General features: G+C 38.9%; 1 protein-coding gene across 7 annotated transcripts; it reads left to right on the top strand.

Annotated features, from left to right (window-relative positions):
* Positions 1-14: 14 nt before the first annotated feature.
* acacb (acetyl-CoA carboxylase beta) lies at positions 15-27,925 on the top strand. Of its 7 annotated transcripts, none has more exons than XM_028033184.1 (54): positions 15-129; positions 2,179-2,692; positions 7,634-7,766; positions 7,858-7,996; positions 8,105-8,214; positions 8,338-8,419; positions 8,502-8,600; positions 8,712-8,821; positions 10,054-10,164; positions 10,258-10,467; positions 10,562-10,732; positions 10,849-11,010; positions 11,092-11,255; positions 11,546-11,696; positions 11,767-11,870; positions 11,960-12,041; positions 13,263-13,408; positions 13,496-13,646; positions 13,747-13,881; positions 14,001-14,147; positions 14,236-14,424; positions 14,498-14,598; positions 14,990-15,078; positions 15,164-15,288; positions 15,393-15,506; positions 15,588-15,701; positions 16,449-16,538; positions 16,628-16,746; positions 17,128-17,151; positions 18,368-18,508; positions 18,601-18,700; positions 18,788-18,895; positions 18,978-19,034; positions 19,706-19,747; positions 19,862-20,077; positions 20,195-20,350; positions 20,693-20,896; positions 20,977-21,132; positions 21,213-21,335; positions 21,423-21,692; positions 21,804-21,901; positions 22,924-23,044; positions 23,126-23,236; positions 23,826-23,969; positions 24,046-24,166; positions 24,250-24,346; positions 24,418-24,514; positions 24,607-24,742; positions 25,433-25,610; positions 25,700-25,812; positions 25,919-26,073; positions 26,167-26,337; positions 26,592-26,728; positions 26,975-27,925. In XM_028033184.1, exons 2-54 carry the CDS (start codon positions 2,199-2,201, stop codon positions 27,105-27,107), a joined length of 7,251 nt encoding a protein of 2,416 aa, XP_027888985.1. In that variant the 5' UTR covers positions 15-129; positions 2,179-2,198; the 3' UTR covers positions 27,108-27,925. The 7 variants fall into 7 exon arrangements, with proteins under 7 accessions (XP_027888985.1, XP_027888987.1, XP_027888992.1 ...); XM_028033190.1 differs by lacking the exons at positions 15-129; positions 2,179-2,692 and adding exons at positions 4,878-5,389; positions 5,462-5,489; XM_028033186.1 differs by lacking the exon at positions 17,128-17,151.
* Positions 27,926-27,996: the final 71 nt, after the last annotated feature.

The following is a 27,996-nucleotide window of genomic DNA, read 5'->3' as shown; positions in this document are numbered from 1 at the left end:
ATATATAAACGATCTTTGTAGGATTGGGAGGAGCTTAAGGCTTCTCTCCACCGGATTGCTTTACTATCCCTGTCGGGGGAAGGAGGAGCTGGCCGGGGCGGACAGAGGAGGACACGCCAGTGACTGCTGGTAGGTGACATTCACGTCGGCATCTGGCTTGGGAAATGATAAACCTGTGGCTAGCGGGTTTCGCTGAGAGGCCCCTTATTTCTCCCCACCCATTTAAACAAAAATGATTTATTTTCGGTAAAAAAAAAAAAAAAACAATAAAAACGTGTCAAAGTTTGATAAATGTATGCTAATAAACTATGATTTTCATATCAGTTACTTACCGTAATATTTCGCGAAACTAGCAGCTAGCACAATTGCTTACTTTTTTGTTGCAGTGAAAGAAAATTATCAAAATGTGCAGCTATATATGACTGATCACTTTGTAACCATATAATTTCACCTTTAATATTAGCACTGTTATCATGTTGAATAATAGACATTTGTGGTGCTGATTTTAAGCTCATAATTCGACAAAGAAAGACTCAGATTGCGGATATAATCATAAATCAGCCCGCAGATGACAAGACACAGGAGTCTGACATGTTGTGTATTTCTGTCTGTTGAGGTCGGCGTTTAGCTAAACTCATAATTTATTCTGTTTAATTGAAGGGTAACATTACTGAATTTAAATGTTAACTAACAAAATGTACAGGAACTAGTCGCTGTTTTGCTTCGTTAAGACCTTTATTGTCACTTAGAAATTACACGTGTTTATAGAAAACATCCTCATGTGATGCCGATACTAACAGAGAGGGTATAAACACCTTCTTGTATTATATAAGGATCGCAACACTCGTTGCAATTATTTTTTTTAATTGCTGTAATTCATTTAAAATATATTTATTTATGTTTTAACTTAGACCATCCAAGTCATAATAACCACAGTTTGTGTGATCTCCATTCTCCTCTCAGAGTTGACCTTTGGCCCACTTTGAGCAGCCACACTTAGCTCTCATGTCAGCTGTTTAGAGCAGCATGTTTACTGGACCTGCATGGTTGGGAAATGTCTCCTTTCAGATCCTGCTGCCATTCAGGGACACATACCCCTCACTGATAAACAGGGAAGAGGCTACAGCTTTTTATTAACACTCATGCTCACATGATTTGGATTAATATGAGCCAGAAACCTCTGAGTTTCTGACTCCTTATCGCTTCTGATTAGGGTCCTAAACAGAAGCCAATACGGCTAGAAAAAAACAAGTTTTCTCAGTTCACTGAAGTCTAAGACAAGGACATAAAGCACGACTGATTCTGCATGTCTGTGACAATTTTCATAACCATAATTCATTTTATTGGGAGTGAATGTAGACACACAGCTGAAACCTGAGCTGCACATACACTGTTTAGGGACTCATATATAGGTCTGGCTTAAAAATAAAATCTCAGATTTTTGTCATACTTGTTTCAATTTCCAGTTTTAATCGATTTTTTCCTCACTTACTTTTCAGGAAAATTAATTACAAATGACAGAAAATATCTTCAAAAGGTGGCTCCTGTGAATTAGGGATGGAGTCTTAGGGATAGACTCTGACGATTCCTGTTTAATTACGGAAATACAGTCAAAATATTATCAGAATAGAGATGCAGTTTTACCAGAAAAAGCATCTTAAAATTATAAGTAAACAGTTACTTAAATGAGAAAAAATCATTGAATGATCAATTCACTGTGTGTGTGGTTCTTTCTTCAGACTGACAATCATTTTTTATAAAAAATGAAGTATTTTTATAAACTATTATCTATAAAACTTTTGTCAAAGTCATGTCTTGTTATTTTAGTGTTGGAGTTCTCATGAAATTATGACTTTATTCTCTTAGTTTAAAAACATAACAATGAAAACATGTTGGGCTGGCCTAATATTTTGAAGTAGAGTTCACCTTCAAATAACCACATAAATAGAAACTGTGAAATGAGCTTCTCAACAAGATGGTCATTCTGACACTCTGAATGTGTAAACCTAAGGACTGCATTGGTGAAAATAAAAATCCAGATAAAAAAAGTCTTAAAAGAGAAAAAAATTGATTAATTGTTAAAATTGACCATAAAATCTTTTCCTTTCATTTTTCACAGATCAAATCAGACTAAACCTTTCCTCTCATTTGATTATCTCCATCTTGTTCTCCTTACAGCCTCAGGAGGATGTCTTTAAATGTTCCTGCTTCCAGCTTTGGCAGTCATCTGGATATTAATATTACTATGGATAAATAAAACCACAACAGCAATGATGCCTGGGACAAATAAGAAATCAGATGAGGAGGACGTCTTCACTGCATTGAGGAGCTCCTGTTCAGGCCAACGTTCGATATCTGCTCCCAAATCCAAATCCAGCAGTGAGTCTGCAGATGTTTCAGCCAAAAGAGCAGTACGTGATCCTCTGCAGGCCTCCCATAAGGTAAATTCAGGGCAGCCGCTGCCGCTGCAGACCACCCAGGAACCCGCAAGAACCGTCAGACCGATGCTGAGCCCAAGGGCTAGGGAGCGTCTGAAGTTCTTCCTCGGAGCATCCGAGGATAATTCCTCAGATGACGAAGTTCTGGTGACAAAACCTCCAAGTGGTGCATATCAACCTGCGGCTTCTGCTCCAAAATCCGCCGCTGAGTTGGCGCCTGCTGATGTGTTACCGCCCAGCTCTTCAGTGCTGAAGTAAGAGTTTGTTAAAGTCGATCCAGTTCCCACTATCAGGGCTCAGCTATGTGACTTTCTAAAGTTTCTGACTAACCTCTAGTAACATAATAGTCTTCCAGGTCTGATCTTTGATCTAAAACTGAGTGGTCTAATATTAGTGGAGCACATATATAGTGTCTGGCAAAACGTTGTTCCCCTTGTTATCACCTGACTGCACAGAGTCGTGTTATTGCTGCCAAACATCTCGGCTCTATTATTGGAACCAGAGCGCTAGCCTGTGACTTTCAGAACTGAAGTTTGTTCGACCTGGGTGACAACACAGTAATCGGGCTTTAGCTGAGTTTTAGATTTCACCCCTTTCTAAAACCTTTTGAAGTTAGCAGATATTTTGTCTTAGGCTGGAAAGGATTTTGTTTGATGGCGGACCAGGGGAGTAGTTCAGTGCTTATTGCTATGTGCTCTGCTTGGCGTGCTCATTCCGGTAACCACCATCATGAAAGTGAGGAAGGTAGGATGCACACTGTGAAATATTATTGCTTTTTAATGGCTTAGATCATATTTTTACTTTTCAGAAATATTGAATAGATCATGCAGGGTTTCACTGCAACCTTAAAAGTCTAAAAATGTAAAATTTGCTTGTATATTTTTTTAGATTAGATGTGGCACAAAGTTACTAAATCCTCTGTTTGGGATCTTTCTACAAACAAAATTAAAACAGCAAACTGTGCTTATTGAAGGTCTGCATTTAATCCACTGCACTCTGTTCTGTGTTTGACAAATTTACAAGTTATACATGTAGAAAAATAAATGATCTGATGTAGCTGAAAAAATATATATATATTGCTGATCCAAATAAGTCTAGATGCTAAAAATGTGTGAAATAGCCCTAGACTATGCTGACAACTGGAAGTCAATTTAAACAATGTGGGGAACCTATTGTTAAAACCTGACAACTATTTATTGAGTTTAATGTTAAGTTATATTTCCATAATGTTTCAAAAACTGCAGAAAATGTTTAATTTTGCACAGGGAACGAGTCAGGGGAGAAAGCTTTGGTTAAGTCATAAAACAGCATCCCAAGCTTTTTATTTTGTTCAGTATATCGTCTGGAACATTATGGTACGAGTGCAAATTTATCAAGACATGACTATGTAGCTTAACTGGCAGACTAAGCAAGGAAAACCTTAATCATAGAAGCAGAAAAGAAGCCCAATTAGAAAGCCTTATAAGTTGTTGCTATTGCAGTTTTCCATGTATGAGTAGAGCAACTTTTTGCTTTTTAGAGTCATTGCCCTGCAGGTTCTGGGTGGGTTCTGTTGGAGCTCATTCATTTTGTCTCTGTGCACCCCCCCAAGGTTTTTTAACCAGTTTCAGGACCCGACCAGAACCCCTTTGTGTCACACACAAACATGGTTATGTAAGCTGCAGCCTGTGCGTGTAAGCAGATAAAAGAGGATAAAAGAGGTAGAGGAAAAGACAGAATCCATAACAGTTCAGACTCAAACTCCCAAATCAACAAAATTAATTGATCTCCTCAACCTCCAGTCTGCAATGTTTACAGCTAATGATGAAATTAAGTCAGAACTGTTTGTAGTTCTGTTATCTGCTCATTGAGAACCGCTGCTCTTTTGTATATTTAGGTTTATTTATTGTATAAATAAAAAGAAGCTGGAGCTGATGGACCGTTGTTAACCACCAACTTATCTAGATGTCAAAACAAGACAAAGCATTTCTTGAATTATTTCTGTTGCTGTACCTATGTTGAAGTCCTGCAGCTTTTATGTCAACTAAAGGATTTTTTTTCTTTTAGTTTGGAGAACATATTAATGATAATAAAAGACAACATTTAAGTCTAGAAGCAACAGATAAATTCAAGTTAAAACAGATGAGTGAGGTTGGTCTCTGCATTGTTGCATATTTGGACTGAGCAGCCAACAATGTGCCTCAGAGGATCTGCAGATATTGTGCTGCTGTTCATGTGGGAGGGGGAAGGGAGGAGGCTGGCTGGCACCCAGGAGGAAGGACTGTGTGTGGAGACCTCTTTGTTTTGGTCTCTGCAGAAATGGCTCTAAAGATCCGCTAAAGAGCCTCAGCTTTGTAAAACGGTGCAAATAATGGAGCGAAATAACTTGTTTCCTTACCTCCAGAGGTGAGTGTTTTTAGAAAGAGGCTTTACTCCCTGCTCTCTGATTAACCCAGTGCTTTGATAGCTGCTGCTGCTTGTTTGGTATGCAAACAGTTAGCTTCTAGTTTCAACAAAAATACGGCAAAAAATAACTGATAGCTGCATGATGGGAGAGTTTAAAACAACATCTATGGCAACTTCCGCAGACATGTTAAAACAGGAAATAGATTGTTTGCTGGTGTTCACAGAGTTCGTTTCACTTCATCGCTCAGTTTTAAGGAAATGATAAAAACATCACCGTTGGTAAGTTTTAGAGGAAGGATGTGCACAACCAATAACTTGCTGGGTGTGACCTTGTCATGAAACGGTGCCGTGAAAAGCTGGCATTGTTTTTGCACAAGCGGTTTTTCTTAAAATACCCTCCTCATGATTATGATTACAGTCTAATCGTTCAATACGGCACAAGCCCGTTTAAAGTGACCCTCACCTGCTCCATGCTGCATGCATGCCACTGTAAATAACTCAAAGCTGTAAAAAAAAAACGTTATCAGGCTGTATTTTAATAGTGGGCAGTATTTCGTCAGCGAAAGGTACAGTACAAGAGCTAAAGTTCACAAGAGCTCAGCCATGCAGTAATGCTCACACTTGCAGGTGTTTTTCAGATTCGACGCGGGTCCGAACATTTATAGGGTAAATAGGTTCTAATGCATTGACGACAGTAGAGAGAAGCCTCAGATACTAATGGTATGTACATGAAACATTTTTGAATCCGATTTTTGTTGTTTTGCCAAACAAGTAGAAAATGGTTTATTAGTTTTGGCGGTGATGAGTGTGAAGTATGTTAAAAGCAGTAGCTGTCAAAGCTGGGGTAAATCCATGGTTCTCTGTCGAGATATTAACAAAAAAATATATAAAATGGTAACAGATTATCCATCTGCACAGTACGATTAAAATCTGTTTCTACAAATCAATCTACATTATAGCCTTGCAGTTGGTGCGGCTGGTGTTGTCATTATATCTTTGTTTAACTGATTGAAGAGCGGAGCCCAAAGAATAAGGAAACTAAACTGCTGCTTAGGACCCTCACCATTCAGCCAGTCCCCAAAAGGCTCCTGAATTCTCATACATATATTTCTGAAATTGTTTTGTTGCATCCAGTCGTCTAGTTCAGTGTTTCCCAACCCTGGTCCTAAAGGTGCACTGCTCTGCATGTTTTAGATGTTTTCCTTTTTTAACACACCCGATTCAGATGATTGCAGTTCAGCAAAAGCCTGGTAATCAGCCGTCATTAAAATTACACTTCTAAAGTCACTCCATTAAAGTTGCAGATTTGAAGAAAAAAATGTATATATATATTTTCTCTTAATTTAAATGTTGTGACATTTATTTACACTTTGAAATAGTGAACAAGTGTACTAACTTTCACTGATTGTTTTGTTTGTTGAGTCATAATTTAATGCTATTAAATGGACTTCAAATCAGTCAGGGTCAGATTTCTCTTATTCTGATTTTTTATAGAACTGATTTTAGGATTAAATCTCTTTGTCAGTCAGGTGTGGATGGTAAGACATGGAGAGATCCTCGTGGTATTATAACCATTAAGTAATAATACCACAATTCATGGTATTTACTCGTTAATTAAAAACAAAAAATTTAGTATATTACCTAGTCGGCTATTTGTAGCAGAAGGAACAAGTGTTTGAACCGAGATCTACGGAAGAGGATTAGGGCCACCAAAAAAAAAAAAAAGAATTCTGAGATTAAAGTCAGAATTCTGACTTTAATCTCAGAATTCTTTTTTTTTTTTTTTCGGTGGCCCTAATCCTCTTCCGTAGAGACCACATTAAGATAATAAATTATTTCCAGTCTAATAATCCTAAACGTGGATTATTTTTTATTATTTTTATTTTAACACAAACTGTAGAAACAGGCAGGAGACGGAGTTGTGTCATTTATAGTTGAGGATTTTGTTAAGGTGCACTTTTCTCTGGTATCTCATTCAAAGGTTTGTTAAACAGTATGATTAAAAAACATTAGTAGTTTTGAAACTAGAATTTTAAATCCTTTTCTAAATTAGTTTACCTATATTCAGTATAATTTCTATTTCTGTAGAATTTCCCTTTTATAAGTTTCTTATAATCAACTGTGAAATTAGTTAAATGAGCCAAAACTTATTGACTCTGCAACATTCATTTGCATTTGATATATTTATTACTTTGGCTTCAACATTCAAGTTAATAACATAAATATTAAAGTTAAGTATTTATTTTTTCGGATTTTCTTAGTGATCTGTATGTGGGCGATAAGAATGCTTTTTGAGAATAATTGTCTTTCATTTGCTTTCTGCACTTTAGGTTTAAAGATCTGTCCCAGAATTAATGATAAAGGGGAAATTTCCCAATTACTCAATATCAAAGTTTTATTTAGTCCAGTTGCAAAACATGTGCAGTCTGACCCAGTGACTAGAAAGTGGAATAAAGGTAAAAGTCTTCATCAGTGTGTCATTTGTTCAATATATTTTCATTTTTGTTACTTTTAAAACTGGTAAAACTTGATGAAAAGTGAAATCCTGAGTAAATAATTGTCTAAGTTTGTGTTGCTAATAGAGAGTTACATAATGGTGTCATTTTAGAGATAAGATCAGAACTAAAAGAGTTGCACAGTCCATCTCTGTCGTTGATCTTTCCCTCAGGTTTTTGATTTTCAGCGCTGTAATTCACTTCAACTCTTTGTGCTCCTTTGACATAGAAAAGACAGGTAGTTAATAGATCTGAGCAAACTCAGTTTCACTATGTCGATGGCCAAAATACAGACCTTTAACTTTTCCTGTGTAGGCCTAGCATGTCTGGTCCTCACTTGGTGAAAAAAGGACGTGAACACAGAAAGATGGATCTCCAGAGGGATTTTACGGTGGCCTCTCCTGCTGAGTTTGTCACTCGTTTCGGTGGCAACAGGGTCATAGAGAAGGTAAGAGTAAAAGCGCTTATTTGGTTTGTTTTTATGATCCAGAGGCAGCTTTCGAAGGCTAATCAGTATAGCTTCTATTTCTACGACACAGGTGTTGATCGCCAACAATGGCATTGCAGCAGTCAAATGCATGCGTTCTATCCGTCGCTGGTCCTATGAGATGTTTCGTAATGAGAGGATCATCCGTTTCGTGGTCATGGTCACTCCTGAAGACTTGAAGGCTAACGCAGGTCATTGTGCTCTGTTACTCAGCTGTTATTACCACAATCTTATCCAAGTTACAGTGAAAAACTAATGAACACAGTGAGTTTGACATTTTCTTTTTTTTCCCTGTGCAGAATACATAAAAATGGCTGACCATTATGTGCCTGTGCCCGGTGGTACCAACAATAACAACTACGCCAACGTAGAGCTGATTGTCGACGTTGCAAAAAGAATCCCAGTGCAGGTGCAATTCTGTCTGCCTCAAGGCCTAAGAGTCTAACTTATTTAATTCTTCATTATCTCCACGATAACAGACAGAAGTCCCAAATTATCACATATTGTTTTATACTTTTGTTGTTTTATGTAGGCTGTGTGGGCCGGCTGGGGTCATGCATCTGAAAACCCAAAGCTACCTGAACTCCTGAACAAATCAGGGATAACATTCTTGGGTAAAACTTCCTTTAAAGCTTCACAGCCTTCATTGGATTTAGTCCCTTCTCTTCATCAGTCTGAGGTTGCCATGTTTCTCAGGTCCATCCAGTAAAGCCATGTGGGCTCTTGGGGATAAGGTGGCTTCATCCATTGTTGCCCAGAGCGCTGACATTCCCACACTTCCATGGAGCGGATCAGGTGATTCATTACTTGGCCTGACAGGCAAAGTTCACACAACCCTATTTTTACAAAGTCGAACATTTGTAGACTGGAACTTGCTGGACACTTGTTTATGTTTAATGTGTCCAGGTCTGAGAGTGGAGTGGACAGAAGAGTACCAAAGACGGGGATATGTAATCAGTGTTCCTCCAGAGGTCTATAAAGAGGGCTGTGTTCATGATGTAGATGATGGTCTGGCAGTAAGTGTATTAATTTAAAAAAATCTATTTTGTCTTATTTTACAAATGTCTCTAATGAAATGTGTATACACTGCCCTCCACATTGATAGACATGAAAAGAAATCCATCTTTTGTTGCACTTCTATGTTAAAAAAACTAAGTAATTATTTAAAAATGATCACCCTGCTAGTTCTTTCTACAACATGCATACATAGAGAGAGATCTTTGACTATCTCTAGTTGTATTACCTCTCTATATCATCTATAGTCCTGCATCCTCCTCAGCTTCTCTTCAGCTCACACCACAGGTTTTTTTATTTGGATTTAGGTTTGGGGCCTGAGGTTGATTTGGTGTCTGGAAAACATCATTTCTGATGATATTTTGGAAGCTCAATGTTGTTGTAGAGTTGGAAGCATTCTGGTTGCAAGTTTGCCTTTTTGGGGGGTTCCAACTACTATTAGCAGCACAAGTTGGTAACATATTTTTCACTATTTTACAGATTAAAACACACATAAATAAAACATTTTTGGAATTTGATATTTTAAAGCATTGCATGTGACACTGGTTTAACCTTCAGAACTGCTTAGCCTGTAGTTCATCCAGACAACTTTCATTATATTCTTAAAACATAAAGCCATATTGGTTACTGAATTAGACTTCCCCACTATTATGAGTCACTCAGAGGGTGTTCTTGCTTGTCTGACTTCAAAATCCAACTTCCAAGAACCAAGGAGAATGGACCATTACAATTAAAGTCCAAGTGGACCTCAGGAAACTCCACCCATTTACAGTTGTGATTGTAGGACAGAAAACGCTTTTTCTTAAAAATCTAGCTGTAGGGTATTTAAGGGTTTTTATGGAGACTTTGCCAACTTCTTTTGTAACTCGGATCATCCTCCTCACTATCTGGTGTGCAGATAAACTTATTCCTCTGACTGTATGACCAAGTTTGGACAAGTAGCTGTTTTCTTTCTAACTTGAATGATATATTCTTTTCCATTTTGAAGAATGGCTAAAAGAAATAGGCTTTTTTTTCTCATCATAGTTACATCAGTTACGCATTGAAATTGAATAACTGTCTTCAGATTAAGATTGGACAATTTCTATAATAACCAGTGATAATCAGTCTGTGATTATGGTGCTCTAATAAAAGATTATTTTAAGGCTTTTTATGCATCTTTTTCAGGACTGCCAGTAAGTGATGAGGTCACTGCTTTTTTTGCTAAATGCTATAATATATTTTCTCTGTTCAGGAAGCTGAAAAAATAGGTTATCCAGTCGTTATCAAGGCCTCTGAGGGTGGAGGTGGAAAAGGCATCCGAAAAGTTGAAAATTCAGATGAATTTTCAAGTTTCTTCAGACAGGTTTGTGTTCTTATGGTTCATGAGCCAAAACATTTTATCTTTGTACAATTTGCTTCCTGCATTCAACTCTTCTTTTGTTCTCTCTGACTGCAGGTGCAGACAGAGGTTCCAGGATCACCCATTTTTATCATGCAACTGGCTCAGCATGCAAGGCACCTGGAGGTGCAGATACTGGCAGATGAGTACGGAAATGCAATCTCCCTGTTTGGACGGGATTGCTCCATCCAGAGGAGGCACCAGAAGATCATAGAGGAGGCTCCCGCCACCATTGCTCCCGCTTCAACCTTAGAGCAAATGGAGCGGGTCAGCTTGTCTCTGTGCTTACTTTTTATATGGCCGATTAAAGTTTTGCTGTGTTTGAGAACAGTTTTGTTTCTTCTCTCTCTCTCCAACCCAGCATGCAGTGCGGATGGCCAAGATGGTGGGCTACGTCAGTGCCGGAACTGTGGAGTATCTCTACTCAGAAGATGGCAGCTTCCACTTTTTGGAGCTGAATCCTCGCTTGCAGGTGGAACATCCGTGCACGGAGATGATCGGAGATGTAAACTTGCCAGCTGCCCAACTTCAGGTAGGCTCCAACTGTGATTTAAAAGAAGTCAACAAAAAAAGGTTGCAAATGTAAACTGTAGGCCCTCCTTGCATCAAGACAGTTAGGTCTTTAACAGTCAGTGTTTTATCTGGTAGATTGCGATGGGCATCCCTCTGCACAGAATTAAGGATATCCGAGTGCTTTATGGGGAAAGTCCGTGGGGTGACTCCATCATCAACTTTGAAACTCCAGACTGCATTCCTATTCCAAGAGGGCACGTTATTGCAGCCCGCATCACCAGCGAGAATCCAGACGAGGTAAAATTTCATTTCAGCCCACAGCTGTCTGTTTTGCACTTCTGTTTTACCTATTGATTGTGATCACTGGCTCATCCTCAGGGGTTCAAGCCCAGCTCTGGGACTGTGCAGGAGCTGAACTTCCGCAGCAGTAAAAACGTCTGGGGTTATTTCAGTGTGGGAGCCGCTGGTGGCCTCCACGAATTTGCAGATTCCCAGTTTGGACACTGTTTTTCGTGGGGAGAGAACCGAGAAGAAGCCATCTCGTAAGCCTCTTTTAATGATGACTGATCTTCATGTAATAAAGCCTTTGGGTGCTTTATTGAATGTGAGTTTTGAGTAAATAATGTCATATCTATACTGCTGTTGTAACAACCCCTAATGTAATAAAACTAAGTGGAAATTGAAGAGTCCTGCCAACTTTGTTGAACCTTTACACGTTTGTTCTTATTAATGCAATAATAAAACATGTGCAATAAATATATAAGGTGAAATTTCTAAAAATATCTTCTTGTAGATTAACCAATATTTGAAAAGCATTTCTGATATTCTGCAGAAACATGGTGGTAGCGATGAAGGAGCTGTCCATCAGAGGAGACTTTAGGACTACAGTGGAATACCTCATCAAGCTTCTGGAGACTGAAAGCTTCAGAAACAATGACATCGACACTGGCTGGTTGGATCACCTCATTGCAGAGAAAGTGCAGGTCAGAGTCTTCATCTAGAGCCGTGTGTTTTATGGTTGCCTTGTGTTTAAGAACGGTCCTCCTTCTGCAGGCAGAGAGACCAGACACCATGCTGGGCATCGTTTGTGGAGCTCTGCATGTTGCTGATTTCAGCTTCAGAAAGAGCATGTCAGACTTCCTGCATTCCCTAGAAAGGTCAGTAGATATTCTCCTGCCTCACTGAAGTCTCACTGTTACACTTACTGTGGGTTTAAATAATGGGCTTTTATATTCTTAATCTGCAGAGGCCAGGTGCTGGCAGCAGACAGCCTGCTCAACTCTGTCAACATCGACCTGATATATGAAGGAGTCAAGTACTGTTTGAAGGTAGCTCCTCTACTTTTGCATTAATACCTCCTGATGGTGTACATTAGCAGTTTTTTTTGGCACATTTTGTCTTGTTGCAGCCACAAACTTCCATGTATTTTGTTGAGATTTTATGTGATAGACCAATGCAGCTGCTACAGAGAACATTCTTTATATTATAACTTTTATAATAACTTCTGTCACATTGAATGAACTTTGGCTGGACAAATATATGAATATGACTTAATTGTATCTTTGAGGGTGTGTGAAGGGTTTTTTTCTACAATGTGAACCTTTGCACTTTGCAAAGTTTTTTTCAGACTAGCAAGTTTTCTTCCAAGATTGCCTTGCGCTTAGCTTTATCTATCTTCCCATCAACTCTGACCAGTCAAAGAAAAGCATCCCCACATCATGATGCTGCCACCAACATCGACCATTTTTCTTCTCTGCTGCACATAGCATTTTGTTCGTAGGCCTAAAGGTTCAGGTTAAGTCTTATCTGAACACATCAGCTCGCTCTAGTTCTCTCTTTTTCCTACATGGCTTTTTGCAAACTGCAAAAGGGGCTGCTTGTAACTTTCTTTTTGACAGTTTTCCATATTGGTCATATTTATGAAGCCCTCAACTGATGGTTGCCCTGTAAACTCATCTCTGCAGCAAAGTTGCCATGGTGTTTCAAAATTGTGCTCTTCTTGCCTGGCCTTTTAGTTTATGCACACAATTGTGCCCAGGTCTTGCTCAGTTTGTAGTTGTGCCATACTCCTCTTGTTCTTATTTTTGGAGGATGATTTAAAGGGTGCTGGACTGTTTTTTTTAATATTGTTTATAATATTGTTTTATAATGTAACCTTACTTCCAACATTACGACAACCTTTTCCCAGGCCTGCATACTGTGTTTTTTGGTGTTCATGATGTTTCACTAATGTTTAACAAACCTTTTGAAAGGTTCACAGAACAGATGGTTTTATTCTGAGATTAAATTACTCACAGGTGGACTCTATTTACTAAATAAGTAACTAGTGAAGGTATTTGATGGCACATGATTTTATTTAAAGTATTAGAGTAAAGAAGGATGTGTTTGTTTTTTTCCCCCACTTGGTCCTTTTGCACTGCTTTGTGTGGATGTCAGTCTATTACACAACATCCCATTAACAAAAACATTGCTTGTGGTTTATTGAAGGAAAAAATTAAAGGCCTATGAAAAAATTTTATGTTATAAACTGTCCTCTATGCTGGCTTCAGGTGGCTCGCCAATCCCAGACAACTTACGTCATCATCATGAACGGCTCGGACATTGAAATAGACGTTCACAGGTTGAATGACGGGGGTCTTCTGCTGTGTTACGATGGCAACAGCCACACCACATACATGAAGGAGGAAGTAGACAGGCAAGACTTTCACTGTGAGACCCACAATACTTGTCTATCTATCTGACTTCATGTTTGCTCATTTCCCATATTGTTTCATCGCTGTAGCTACCGTGTCACTGTCGGCAACAAGACTTGTGTGTTTGAGAAGGAGAGGGATCCCACAGTGCTGAGGTCTCCCTCTGCTGGTAAACTGCTGCAGTTCACAGTGGAGGATGGAGATCATATTTTTGCAGGAGAACCTTACGCAGAGATTGAGGTTTGACTGATTCTGGGGGGAAAAGAAGGATGTCCTGGTTGCGTTTGTGTTTACTGTCCATTTACATTTTACTCCAGTTTTGAATATGCTTTGTTCTCAGGTGATGAAGATGGTGATGACTCTGACCGTGCCGCAGTCTGGTTGTATACACTTTGTCAAGAGGCCAGGGGCGGTTCTGGAGCCCGGTTGTGTCACGGCGCGTATGGAGCTGGACGACCCCAGCAGTATACACAAGGTACTTTAACTGTCACTTTATGAAACAAAGATTGTTTTTTTTTTTTTTCTCCTATTTTGTGATTTTCACGCTGATATTTAAGGCAGTGTTTTTTTAATTTATTTTGGTCCCTGATACAGGTGGAGCTCAACACAGCCACTCTGCCACCCCAGCAGCCGCTGCCTATGGTTGGGGAAAAGCTTCATCAGGTGTTCCACAATGTGCTCGAAAATCTGGTCAGAGTGATGGACGGGTATTGCCTCGAAGAGCCTTACTTCAGCACAAAAGTGTGTATTTACCACTCTGCTGTCAAATATACCTGAAAAATACAAACACATGAACTTCTGTTGGGCATTTTCATGTCCCTTTGTGCAGCTGAAAGAATGGGTCGCGACCCTGATGAAGACCCTAAGGGATCCGTCTCTTCCACTGCTGGAACTTCAGGAGATCATGACCAGCGTGGCCAGCCGTATTCCCCCTACTGTGGAGAAGGACATCCGGAAGGTCATGGCTCAGTATGCGAGCAACATCACCTCTGTCCTCTGCCAGTTCCCCAGTCAAAGGGTAAAGTCATTCAGTGACCACATGCTGACTTTAAACTGTTTTTTATTGATAATTATTAACTGTTTGATTTCAGATTGCTAACATTTTAGACAGCCATGCAGCCACGTTGCAGAGGAAGGCTGACCGGGAGGTTTTCTTCATGAACACTCAAAGTATTGTTCAGCTGGTGCAGAGGTGAGTTGACTAGGTTTTGCAAAATATTAAAAGTACTATTAATTTAAAGACATGTTATTTAATTTCTAGCCTGGGCCTGTCTGCAGATATCTCATTACTATTTACCAGTTTAGATCCTTTCTGCATAAGTTTATAGTCGGTTGTGTGATGACTCCAGGGGATTTAACCATTTTTATTTGATTATGTTTTTAGGGATGCACAGATAAAGCTACCCCAATTGTCTTAAGTTTGGTTGATCTGTGACTGGCCAATACTTAAATGTGAATCTGATATTATTCACTGATCTTATCTGTATATGCAAAGGTCTTATAATCAGCCACTGTCCCCTTCTGCTTTGCGTGTTTGAAATGGTACAGACATACAGCATGACAGAAATGTTATATTTGTTCAGATATCGCAGTGGAACCCGTGGTTACATGAAATCTGTGGTTCTTGATCTGCTGAAGCGGTACCTGCAGGTCGAGATGCAGTTCCAGCAAGGTAACAGGACTTGCTTTAATAACCACATGTTTTAGCTGAAGATGAGGTTTAGCTGAAATACTCACACCAAGTTTCTCTCTTGCAGCTCACTATGATAAGTGTGTGATCAACTTGAGAGAGAAGCACAAACCCGACATGAGTCCTGTGCTTGACTACATCTTTTCTCACGCTCAGGTGTTCAAGAAAAACATCCTGGTGACGATGCTCATTGTAAGGCTCTCCTCCAACACAGATGGTCTTAAGTTGTTATTCTTTGTACATCAAGAGGTGTGATTAGAAGTACCGATGTAATGTGCGTTTGTGACTTTGTGTAGGACCAGCTGTGTGGACGTGATGCCACCCTTGCAGATGAGCTCATGGCTATTCTAAATGAATTCACGCAGCTGAGCAAGATGGAAAATTCAAAGGTCGCACTGAGAGCCAGACAGGTTAGTCCCCTACTAAAAGAAATATACTTTTTATTTTGTAGCACCATAACAAGACAGCTGAAGTAACATATCAACTCTTAGGTGTTGATTGCCTCCCATATGCCATCCTATGAATTGAGACACAACCAGGTGGAGTCCATCTTCCTGTCAGCTATTGATATGTATGGCCACCAGTTTTGCCCAGAAAACTTGAAGGTGACACCGACCTCCATCGACCTCCATCTCTTCATTGTGTATTTTGTTTGCTTTGCAATGATGTGTGAAGACATGCTGCTTCGTGCAAATAATATATTTGAGACTGTAGCTGATGTGATCTCCAGCTTTCATAGAATTCTGTACATATCAGAAAAGATTGTGATATGAAATTCACAACTTATGGAAATATGGCTAAGCCCAGTTATTTGTCATAGAAAAAAACATCCTAGTCAAATTTAAATATCACTTTAAATCTTAATCTGCCAGAGTTATGAGATTAACTGTGCACTACAGCATCACCAGCTCCTGTTCTCACTTATCAAAATTTGATATTACTCAAAGGTAGCAGCAGTGACCGGTATTATTGGTCATACCTGCAAGTTACACTATGCAGACATTTGTTTTTATGCAGTGTTGAGTATTAACTCCCCTTGACTTGCTGAATTTATAACGTGGCTCCAACTGCAGGACAGCCTCACTTATTTTCTGATCAGTTAGGGCACTCATAGAGTCTGTGTAAGACATTAAACCTTCAGCCCAAAATGGTCAGAAAGATTAATTTCTTTGACTCTGGCGCATCCAGTCTTGGTGACAAGACTGGATGTTTCATAAACTGTGGTTTATTTTATTCACATTGACACCCTCCAAACCTGCCAAGATAATCAGTGCGACATCAGCTTTAGCCTCGTGACAGTCTCTGCTGCAACGTAAACATCAACTAAAGAGTACGTTTTCTATTTGGCGCAGAAACTTATTCTCTCCGAAACCTCAATTTTTGACGTCTTGCCCAACTTCTTCTATCACACAAACCAAGTTGTGTGCATGGCTGCTTTGGAGGCAAGTTGAATCAAAGTCAAACTAAGTGATTTTTCTTCTTTTTGATTTCTTTTTAGTTCTGAATTTTTAACTGTTTTCTACGCTTCCAGGTGTATGTTCGCAGAGCATACATCGCCTATGAGCTGAATAGCATCCAGCATCACCAGCTGCTGGACGGAACGTGTGCCGTGGACTTCCAGTTCATGTTGCCATCATCACATCCAAACAGGTGATGGGGTTCCCTTTGATGACGCAACCTCTTCACCCTCTTTCTTCCACATGTGAATCGAGATAGCACGTTAGCACAGCATTAGAGGATGTGAAGCTGTTTCTCTGTTGGGACCTTTTCCTGATGTAAATTAGGTGTAGACTAAAGTGCTGAATTGTTGTTTTGTACTCAGTAGTGAAGGCGGAGAGCAGTCTGTATGCTGATGCCACAGCTGCTTATGGCTAACTTGGAATGCAGACAGTTTTCTTCCCACTCAATAATAATATGAATGTGCACAGTTTTGTAGAGAATGCTTAAATCTAATCCTTCTGCACAAAGGTACCTTCAGGTTCCCCTTGATCACTCTCTGCTAATATTCACATCTCAATCATCTTATTTCAGAGGGAGCAGCCCTACTCTGAACAGGTAGAGTAAAGCTCCTCCCCACCAACCAGAGCACTCCATGGTCTCTATAAATGTTTCACAGCAATGCATGTTGGATGCACCGTGTCGCTTTTTCCCTGCCGTCGACATAAGGTTCTTCTAACAAGCTCTTTCTTATTCACATTACAAGCCAAGCTTCTCTAGTTGTCCTGTCGTTGCTTCTCTCTTTTTTTTTGTGTAAAGCAAAAGTCCAACTTTTATTTGTGTTATGTTTCTTGTAAAGAAAACAAAACAAAGCAAACGAAACCTTCAAGCCTGAGATTTCAGTGATTGCTGCTAAATGTTGAGCTTACAATCTCCAGAATTGGATTATAATCATAAAATCTTGATCAGGTCTCAAGATTTCATGGCAATCTGCTCTGGGTAGGAATTCTTAATTTCCTTTAATTCAGCACGTGAATTGATGGCTTTTGAATTTTGGACTTGAACAGGTATCACGGACTTATGACTCATAATTTGGAGATTTTAATTTTAATTGGTCAAACATTTAAATCAGGACGTGAAGTGTTTGTGACTTAAGGGGGATTTTAAAAAAAATAGTGATTTCTTTTTTATTTTAAATTTTATACATATATGTATTTTTTTTAATTTCGTATCACATCAAATATCTTCTCGTTGTTCTTTTCATATGTTAATAATTGCATATGTCATATCTTTTCAAAGCTACAGATTTTACTTTGTCACTGATGCAGGCAAGCAGCAGACCAGCTCATTTCCGATCACTTTCATGACTCATGAGATCCAAATCACTGGAAGCCAGTTCCAGGCTAAAGACTAAAAGGAATTCTGCCAAACACATTGTAAAATAGCCTTGATTTACCAGTCAAGAAAGTGAAAATAATATTTTATTAAAAATTCAGTAAAATGTGATTTTGCCAATTACTTACTCTGGGTTGAATACAGATGTTTGTCACATGAAATTTTGAAAAATTTAATTGTGAATAATGTTGCTAGCCGCAGCAAAAGCTGTAAATGGGATTTTAGACTCACGCTGGACTTGTATAAGGACTTTGTAGCTAAGACTTCAGACTTGTACAACCTTGACTCTGCGGGTTTCATTTGTGTAAAGTTTGTTGTACTTTGTTAAACAAAAGACAACATCTCTACCTGCTTTATTGCTCTCTGTATAAATTTCTGCACATTTCCTCGTAGCACTTTCTCTCCCTGAGATCATTTAGTATCTCTGTTTCTTGTTTAGGCTTCCTGTGGCAGCAGGCGGATTGGGCCAGTTTAAGGTTCAACGGCAGAGCAGTGAGCTGCTAATGGATGGAGCCTTTTCTCCACCTTGCCAAAGAATGGGAGCTATGGTGGCTTTCCAGTGCTTTGACGACTTCAAAAGGTCACTGCTCTCTTAAATGATTCATCCTGTTCAGCACTTACAGTGAACATATATATAAATAACAGGGATGTTACGTTTGTTGATCCTTTCAGGAATTTTGATGAAGTACTGTCGAGTTTTGCTGAACAGCTCGTGGAGGGCGCTTCGTTCTTAGAGTCCTGCTCTAGTTTCTACGAGGAGGAGAACATGAAGGTGGGTTTGTCGTTCTGTAAGTGTTTGCCATGAAGCAAAAATGTAACCTGCTTCTGCAGCCAGGAGTTTCTCCTCTGTTCTCTACAGAACAACAGGGAGAACCCCATCCACATCATTAACGTGTCGATAAGAACAGCAGACACCGAGGACGACGACGCCTTGGTGAAAGCCTTCACTGCCTTCGCTCAGTCAAAGGTCAGAGGTCATGTCTGAAATAAGACTATCATTTTTATTTCAACTTTTAATAAGCCAAATTTGTATTCACATATATTTACAGAAAGCCATTCTTTTTGAGTATGGGATAAGGAGAATGACCTTTTTGATTACTCAGAAGGTAAACATTTCTGAAACTTATTTTCTATTCTCTTTTTTAATATATTTTAAAGATTCATTTGTTTTTATAATATTTAAACCATGATCACTTCAAAATGATCATAATGCAGTGTATTCCAACAATTGTTGTATCACTTTTATTGTTTAACTACGGTATATTGTTTTGTTAGTTTTGCTTTAAAAGCCAAATATAACTCAGAATTACTAAAACAACTAACATTAGATTAGTTGTTAGATTATTAGATTAATGCAGCTTTCTTACTTCTCCTGCTTTATTTCATTTAATAATGGGGTGGCCTGGTTAAGATGGAAGGCAAACATCTAATACCTAAATATATAAACCAGAAAAACACAAGGGTATAGATAAAATAAACAAGATAAGAGAAAAATGACCTGTATCTTACAACTTAATTATAACCACGTTTTGCCAAAGCTGCTGAATACATGTTGTAAAGATTATTCGACATGTTTTAGAAAATGTTAGAAAATTTGTTGTAGTTAATTTTGTAAACTAATATTTGAATATTGAAGCAATATTTGAGCAGGTTTAATATTATACTAATGTAATAATGTAAGAACAAGGACTTATTTTAATAACTGCAGTCGAGGAGCATCTTTCTACATATTTTTACTTTTCCTGAATATTTTTATCTCATTGTTTGTTCGATTCAGAGAGAATTTCCAAAGTTCTTCACATTCAGAGCCCGAGATGAGGTGAGTTTACTTTATCTTAACCACTGTAATAAAAAACAAACAAAAAAAAAACAGCACATTGGCCATCTAAACAGATGTGGATTCCCCCTTCTCCATTTTGTCACTTCTTCTCAGTTCCAGGAGGACCGAATTTACAGAAATCTGGAGCCAGCTCTGGCATTTCAGCTGGAGCTCAACCGAATGAGGAACTTTGACCTGACAGCAGTTCCCTGCGCCAACAAGAAGATGCACCTGTACCTGGGAGCGGCTCGGGTCCAAGAGGGCGCTGAAGTGACGGACTACCGCTTCTTCATCCGGGCAATTATGCGCCACTCAGATCTCATTACAAAAGTAAAAAGAAACTCAACCAAGAAACTGCTGACTTGACTTTGTGTTTTTGTTAAAAGGGGTTGGGGGATCAAAATTGTGATAATATAGTTGCATCTGATGAGCTTTCTTTGTCATCAGGAAGCTTCATTTGAGTACCTTCAAAATGAAGGGGAGCGGCTCCTGCTAGAGGCCATGGATGAGTTGGAGGTTGCCTTCAATTACACCAGCGTTCGCACAGATTGCAATCACATCTTCCTTAACTTTGTCCCCACTGTCATCATGGACCCATCTAAAGTCAGTTTGCAGTAATTTCTTCTACTTACTGTAAATTACTGAAGCTTTCAGAAAGAGCAGTGTCTCATTTTATTTCGCTTGTTGGTTTATCAATAAAATTCACTACAGTTTAAGGTTGTGACTTGAAAAATTTGTAAAATTTCAAACAATGTGCTTGACTTGGTACATCATACACCTTTTTGTATGATGTACAATGATTTAATTGTTGTATTGATCAGTTAATTATCAATAAGAAACCTTTCCAGTTTCTTATTGTATTTAATGTAATCTTTATTGCTTCACTTGACAAATTCTTTGCTTTTTACTTTTTGTTTATCTTTATTCTGATCTTTTGTCCATCAGATTGAGGAGTCTGTTCGCTCCATGGTGATGCGCTACGGCAGTCGTCTTTGGAAACTGCGGGTCTTGCAGGCTGAGCTGAAGATCAACATTCGCCTGACACCAACTGGAAATGCCATTCCTATCCGCCTGTTTCTCACTAATGAATCAGGCTATTATTTGGACATCAGCCTGTATAAAGAAGTCACAGAACCAAGCTCTCGACAGGTGAGGACTAAGCATTTATTAGAGATCTTGTTATCTGTGCTTTGTGGCTTAAATTCATCCCTTCAACTTTGCTCGTGCAGATCATGTTTCAGTCTTATGGAGACAAGCAGGGTCCGCTGCACGGCATGCTGATCAACACTCCTTATGTGACCAAAGACCTGCTGCAAGCCAAGCGCTTCCAGGCTCAAAGCCTGGGCACCACATATGTATACGATGTCCCTGAGATGTTCAGACAGGTACTGCTTACTCACTGAACTGCACTTATTTCTGTTGTGATGACCTGCATAGTTTCACTTTCCTTAAATTGTTATTTCAGGCATTATTCAAGCTTTGGGTTCCTGGAGACAAATGTCCTAAAGACGTGCTGATCTGCACGGAGCTCGTTCTGGACCCGGAAGGTCGACTTGTTCAGATGAACCGGCAGCCTGCAGATAATGACGTAGGACGTTTAAAAGACAATCCAAATCTACTTCCGCCCTCTTCCTGGTGATGAAACGCTAGCATTCATTCTTACGTTTCCCCTCAGGTGGGAATGGTGGCCTTTAGGATGAAGATGAAGACCCCAGAGTACCCAGAGGGCAGAGACATTATTGTGATCTGTAATGACATCACTCACATGATCGGCTCGTTTGGTCCTCAGGAGGACGAGCTGTTCCTCAAGGCATCAGAGCTGGCCCGGGCTGAGGGAATCCCCCGCATTTACATCGCAGCCAACAGCGGAGCTCGCATCGGACTCGCAGAAGAGGTCAAACATATGTTCCAGGTGGCCTGGATTGACCCTGCGGATCCCTACAAGGTCACTGCCAAAACAGATTTCTGTTTTCAAATATTTTAATTTTGTGACATAAAATGAGATATTATGTTTTGTTAACATTTTGCTATATCTTTCTTATATTTTCTTCTGCAGGGATTCAAATATCTTTACCTGTCACCCCAGGACTACACCCGGATCAGCTCCACCAACTCCGTTCACTGTCAGCATGTAGAGGAAGGAGGAGAGTCCAGGTGCAATACTTGCTTTACTTTCCAATAAAAGGACCTTTTTGAATGTCTGACTGATGCTGGAGAGCAATGTATTTCAAAACATATTTTTGGTTTCTTAAGTAATCATGGTTCTGGAAAAGTATGGAAAATTTTAAACGTATTATGAACTCTAATGTTAAAGCTCCAGCAGAATCAGGACAAAGTGAGACTTCTAATCATCTCTGGATTATGATGTATAATCACCACACAGTATTTTAAAAAATCTCACCAAAAACTGTCTTCTTATTGTTGGAAGGTGCAAAAAAGAAAAAACAAACATATAGAGTACAGACCAAAAGTTTGGACACACTTTCTCATTGAATTCAATGAGAATGTGTGTCCAAACTTTTGGTCTGAACTGTATATCAGTGTTGCAAAATATCCAGATTGGTGTAAATGTAATAAATGTGCAGAAACGAGTGTCTGTACCTGTTATAAAAATTTATATTGTGATGCCATATTTTATTATTCCTAGTATGTATTATTATGATTTCATTGTCGTATTGATCAGTTAATTATCTAATTTATTATTGATAACAAGGAAAGTAATTCTTGTGTTTCACCCAGTTTAATCAGTAATCAATTTAAAATCATATTACTTGAAGATAATTTTTGTTAATTCAGCTCAATCTGGAGCTGAATAACAAAACTTATGACTCTCAAACCCCAAACTTTGGGAGTCATGAGTCCAACAGAGTGAACCACTGGCTTTAAAAGCACTGATACCCCAAATAGTGTAAGGAAATACACAAACTGCCCTTACACAGATGTTGTTAGAAAGGTTTAGTAATTGAGAAAATTAAAATTTGTAGTCTGGAAAGGTCTACAAATTTAAAACTCAAAATGTTTAATCATGCTGCTTATTGTGGAGCCTGGGTGATGCACAGACATGTCATTAATTTAAAAGTTTGTAAAACCGAATTAAGTTTTAAACTTTGTCCTATTTTGTTTTTTTAATGTGAGATAACTACAGTGCCTTGTTAATTTGCCTTTTTTCATTACAGATACATTATCACTGACATCATTGGGAAAGATGAAGGTCTTGGTGTTGAGAACCTGCGAGGTTCAGGCACTATCGCGGGGGAATCTTCTCAGGCCTACGAAGAAATCATCACCATCAGTATGGTGAGGAGGACGTGTGTCTGATTCCTCTTGGAGGACAGAAAGCGCCAAGTCCTTCTGATTTTCTCCCTGACTTGCGCACAGGTGACGTGTCGAGCTATAGGAATCGGAGCCTATCTGGTCCGTTTGGGGCAGCGAGTGATCCAGGTGGAGAACTCCCACATCATCCTGACCGGAGCTGGTGCTCTTAACAAGGTTTGCTTTTCTGATTCCTCCTGTTTTTTTTTATCAAATTAAAAGAAAAATGTAGTTTTTAGAGAGTTTGTGGGAAATACCTTAATTTGTGCAGATGTCATGATTTTATTGTTTTTGCAGCATGAAGTGTTTTTTTATTGTACAAGGGAGCCAAAGTGAGGTGCTTGGTGATGAGAAATAGAAATATTTAGAGCTCAGTTCTGCTATAAAGTATATTGGTAAATGTTTTCTCTTTGTGTTGCACAATAATAAACTCTAAATACAGACTCATAAATAAATCTTAATTTTAAATGTAAGAAACTGAACAGAAATACAAAAGAACACTTTAAATAAATGATCATTAAGCTAACATTATCAATATTAGTTGGCATGATAAAAATAACAATGGTGATGTACTGTAAATACATAGTGATGTTGCTGTATTAAAGAGAAAAACCCAATATTCAGATAATTTATCTCTTTTTGACTTTTATCGGCCAGTGAGTCTAGTGCAGATTTTTCAGGGTATGAAGCACTTTTAACCATTATTCTAATAAATAGTTTTATTCTCTTCCATCAGTAAGCCTCTGTTTTTTTTTTTTACATCCAGGTTCTGGGTAGAGAGGTCTACACCTCCAACAACCAGCTGGGGGGAATTCAGATCATGCACAACAACGGTGTCACACACACAACTGTCCCTGATGACTTTGAGGGTGTCTTCACCATCCTGAAGTGGCTTTCTTACATGCCAAAGGTTCTGCTGGATATTTGGATCTGAACACAGTTGTGGCGGTCAGGTCATTCACTGACGTTTCTTTACGTCCTCACAGAACAACCACTCCCCCGTCCCTGTTAGAGCAACCACAGACCCAGTGGACAGAGAGATAGAGTTTGTTCCTACTAAGGCCCCTTACGACCCCCGCTGGATGCTGGCTGGCAGGCCTCACCCCAGTGAGTTACGCCCTCCAAACAGTGTTTATGCCTAATGCTGATAACCAGCCCAATGATTTCTTTATTTGCGTGTAAACTTTTAGTGTCAAGAGGTGTGTGGCAGAGTGGATTCTTTGACCACGGCTCTTTCATGGAGATCATGGGGTCCTGGGCTCAAGCTGTCGTTGTAGGAAGAGCAAGGTAAACTGATCTGACATAGTCTTTGTGTTAAATTCATCTATAATATGAACATGTTTTCTGCATTCATGTAGGTTGGGAGGAATCCCCCTCGGTGTAATTGCTGTTGAAACACGCACGGTTGAGCTCACCATCCCTGCAGATCCTGCAAACCTGGATTCAGAATCTAAAGTAAGTCAATACCTCTAAAAATTTTCTTTTTGAGGAGCTGCCTTTCTAAATAATAAAACTTAAAACTATGATTGTTTTTGTGATCTCATCAGGTTCTGCAGCAGGCTGGCCAAGTTTGGTTTCCAGATTCTGCTTTCAAAACAGCTCAGGCGATTTGTGACTTTAACCGTGAACATCTGCCTCTCATGGTCTTTGCCAACTGGAGAGGCTTCTCTGGGGGGATGAAAGGTGCAAATCCTTTCAGTTCTGCATTTTTTTCTGAACTAAAGCTGCATGTGTTTCAGTCTTGATGTGTGGATCATGAATGCCCTTTGAGAAACTGGGTTTTTACTTGTGCATTATTTAATTTTCTTTGTCGCTTTCTCTTTGTCACTACACATTTTAACTACATAGTTATCTTAGTCTAGTTTTTAGAGAGAATAATAATCATTCCTGGAATGATGATCAACCTAAAGATAAATGCAAAAACAGAATTTACAGTTGTATAACAAATATTAGATATTATTTATGTACTTTGTGTGAAGAAATGGGTCGAGGACTCATCCATGGGGAACACCCTTGTACATTGATAGAAACAAATACAAAGTAACTCCTGTAATAAAACTCCGTTGTCTATCAGAAAGATTGTTTCTGAAACACAGACTGTTACATTTGTAGAAACCTAAAGCTGTATTCTAAATAAGGAAGGATCAAATGTGCTTAAGACTTTTTATTTTTGAAACCTTTCCTCTGCTGTTAGCAAGAAACATCAATATGACTTTTATATTTTATACCGTCTCACTTTAGGTTAACTTTTTTCATCCTACACACTTGCACTCTTCAGTCTGTAAGAGAAGTTAACCAAAAGTAAGATTGCAAACACTACAAATTTATGCTGTAGATCTGGAGTAACTTTGTTTTTTTATTTTTTTGTTATAGATATGTATGACCAGGTGCTGAAGTTTGGAGCCTATATTGTGGACGCTCTGCACTCTTTTCACCAGCCAGTGTTGGTGTACATCCCACCCTATGCAGAGTTGAGAGGAGGATCCTGGGTGGTAATAGATCCCACCATCAACCTGCTGTGTATGGAGCTCTATGCTGATAGGGAGAGCAGGTATATTTTCTAAATGGTTCTCGATAGAGATCTGTGATTATAAACATATTCTTTATACTTCATATTTGTGGTCATTTTATTTGATTCAGAGGTGGTGTGCTGGAGCCTGAGGGCACAGTGGAGATTAAATTCAGGAGAAAGGACCTACTAAAAACAATGAGGAGACTCGATTCAGTCTACGCCAGTCTGGTTGAGAACCTCTGTAAAGCCTTTTTTCTGTTTCTAATTCCAAAAACATTCTCATGTTCACATTTTACATTAGATGTAAAAAGACATTCAAGGTGTAAGACCTTCTTTTGTTATTTCAGCTTCTCCAGAACTGTCTGACAAGGAGATCAAAGAATTGGAGAAGAAGCTCAAAGCAAGGGAGGAATTCCTGTTGCCCATCTACCACCAGGTGGCAGTGCAGTTTGTCGATCTGCACGACACTCCGGGCAGAATGCAGGAGAAAGGGGTGATCACTGTGAGTTATGATATGACTGAAAAGTATAAAAGTCGGAAATGTTAAGGTGAGTAAGCTTCTTAAAACTAATTTGACCTTTTCTACTTTTAACAGGATATTTTAGACTGGAAGCAGGCGAGGACTTTCTTCTACTGGCGTCTGCGGCGGCTCCTGTTGGAGCAGGTGGTCAAGTGTGAGATCATGGAGGCCAACAAGGATCTCAGTGACGGACACATGCAGTCGATGCTGCGGAGATGGTTCGTTGAAACGGAGGGAACAGTCAAGGTGTGTGAGTGCATTCAGAGCTTCAGCACTTCGGCAGCTCATACAGAAAAAAAACACAACCTATGAAAAAAACATTGTTCACATTTCTGAATCTTTTTGAACAGCATTTATTTTATTAAGATGATTTACTTGCTCTACTTAATTAAATTGACAAATTTCTAAATAGTTGTATTGTTGAACTACATTTAGGCATGTAGTAATAAAATGTAATTGAAGCTGAACTGAACTAATGGGGTGTGTGTCTGCTTTTACAGGCTTACCTTTGGGATAACAACCAAGCAGTGGTGGAGTGGCTTGAGAAGCACTTGTCCACAGAGGACGGCACCCGCTCAGTCATTCGAGAAAATATCAAGTACTTGAAAAGAGAAAATGCTTTAAAGCATATTCGTGGGTACGTTCAGGGTATCATAGAGGACATCATATTTAGCATGTTAGGTTTCTTGATTTTAACTTTGGATATGAGAATGTTTGCCTAATATCACATTTAGTTTTAATACAGTTATTTCCCTAATTATGTAAAAACAAAACACATAACAGAAGTTTTAAAATAACCACAGTCGATTTTAATTTAGACTTCACTAAATTCTGCATTATGTTGACTTTCCTTTCACTGCTATAATTGTGTGTTTGTGTGCAGCTTGGTGCAGGCCAACCCTGACATAGCAATGGACTGCATCATCCACATGAGCCAGAACATTTCTCCCTCCCAGAGGGCCTCGTTGTCGCATCTGCTTGCGACGATGGACACCACCAGCACCAGTCCCAGTTAAGCTCTTGGACTTTACCAGGTTGTGTTGTTTAAAACAACAAAATATTTTTTGTAATAAGTTGTACTGTTGAAAGTTGCAAGCACAGAGTCGCTTTAGTGTCGAAAGGTCCAGGACGTAAAGCTAATTGAACATTATTGGGGATTTCAGCACTGAAGTACTTGTATTGCTTTTGTACCAAAAAAAAAAAACAAACGCACAAGGACAGTGTTAGAAAGTCTGAGCTGTTGAGTCACCTTTTAATGTTCGCCACGATCCACAAGTATGTTAGTGCCTTTTTATGTTTAAATGAATTGTTCAGACATATTACCGTTTCAGTCCAGGAAGCCTTCATCTCCATTCAACAGCCTGACACTGTAATGCACACTTCACTTTGCTGTATTTAGCACATCAGGGCTCTATGTTATGACTTGAAGTCAATGACGTTTTGAATTTTTGGATTGCCTGAAGCATATTGGGGCTTTATAAAATACAAATAACTTTATTTTTGGCCTCCAGTTATTGTTTCTAGTTAAACCTATAATATAACGTGAGTGTTTGTCTTTAAATGTTTATAGATACAATATAAGGTCAGATGCCACTCTTTGGACTGTTTTAATAACACTTTTGAAAAAAGTGTGTCAAAAAAAATGTCAGTCAATCAGTTTTTTTTTCTCTTGTTTGAAATATGAAATATGAAGATATAGAAATGATAAAAATGTAAATATTGATGATTGTTTTCAGAACATTGTACATCATACCGTTTCTATTGATTCTGGTTCTCGTATCATTTGGAGTAGTGAATTCTGTTGACAAAATAAAAATGGCTTCACAACAACATATGTATGAGTACTCTCTGGCCGACTGATTTTATCACAGTGGCAACGTTGCCACACCTTCTGGCCGTAGACAA

Source organism: Xiphophorus couchianus, chromosome 12, assembly GCF_001444195.1.
Source record: "Xiphophorus couchianus chromosome 12, X_couchianus-1.0, whole genome shotgun sequence".
NCBI lineage: Eukaryota > Metazoa > Chordata > Actinopteri > Cyprinodontiformes > Poeciliidae > Xiphophorus > Xiphophorus couchianus.
The sequence above is the reverse complement of the archived record's forward strand: the minus strand, read 5'-3'. Positions and strand labels throughout refer to the sequence as shown.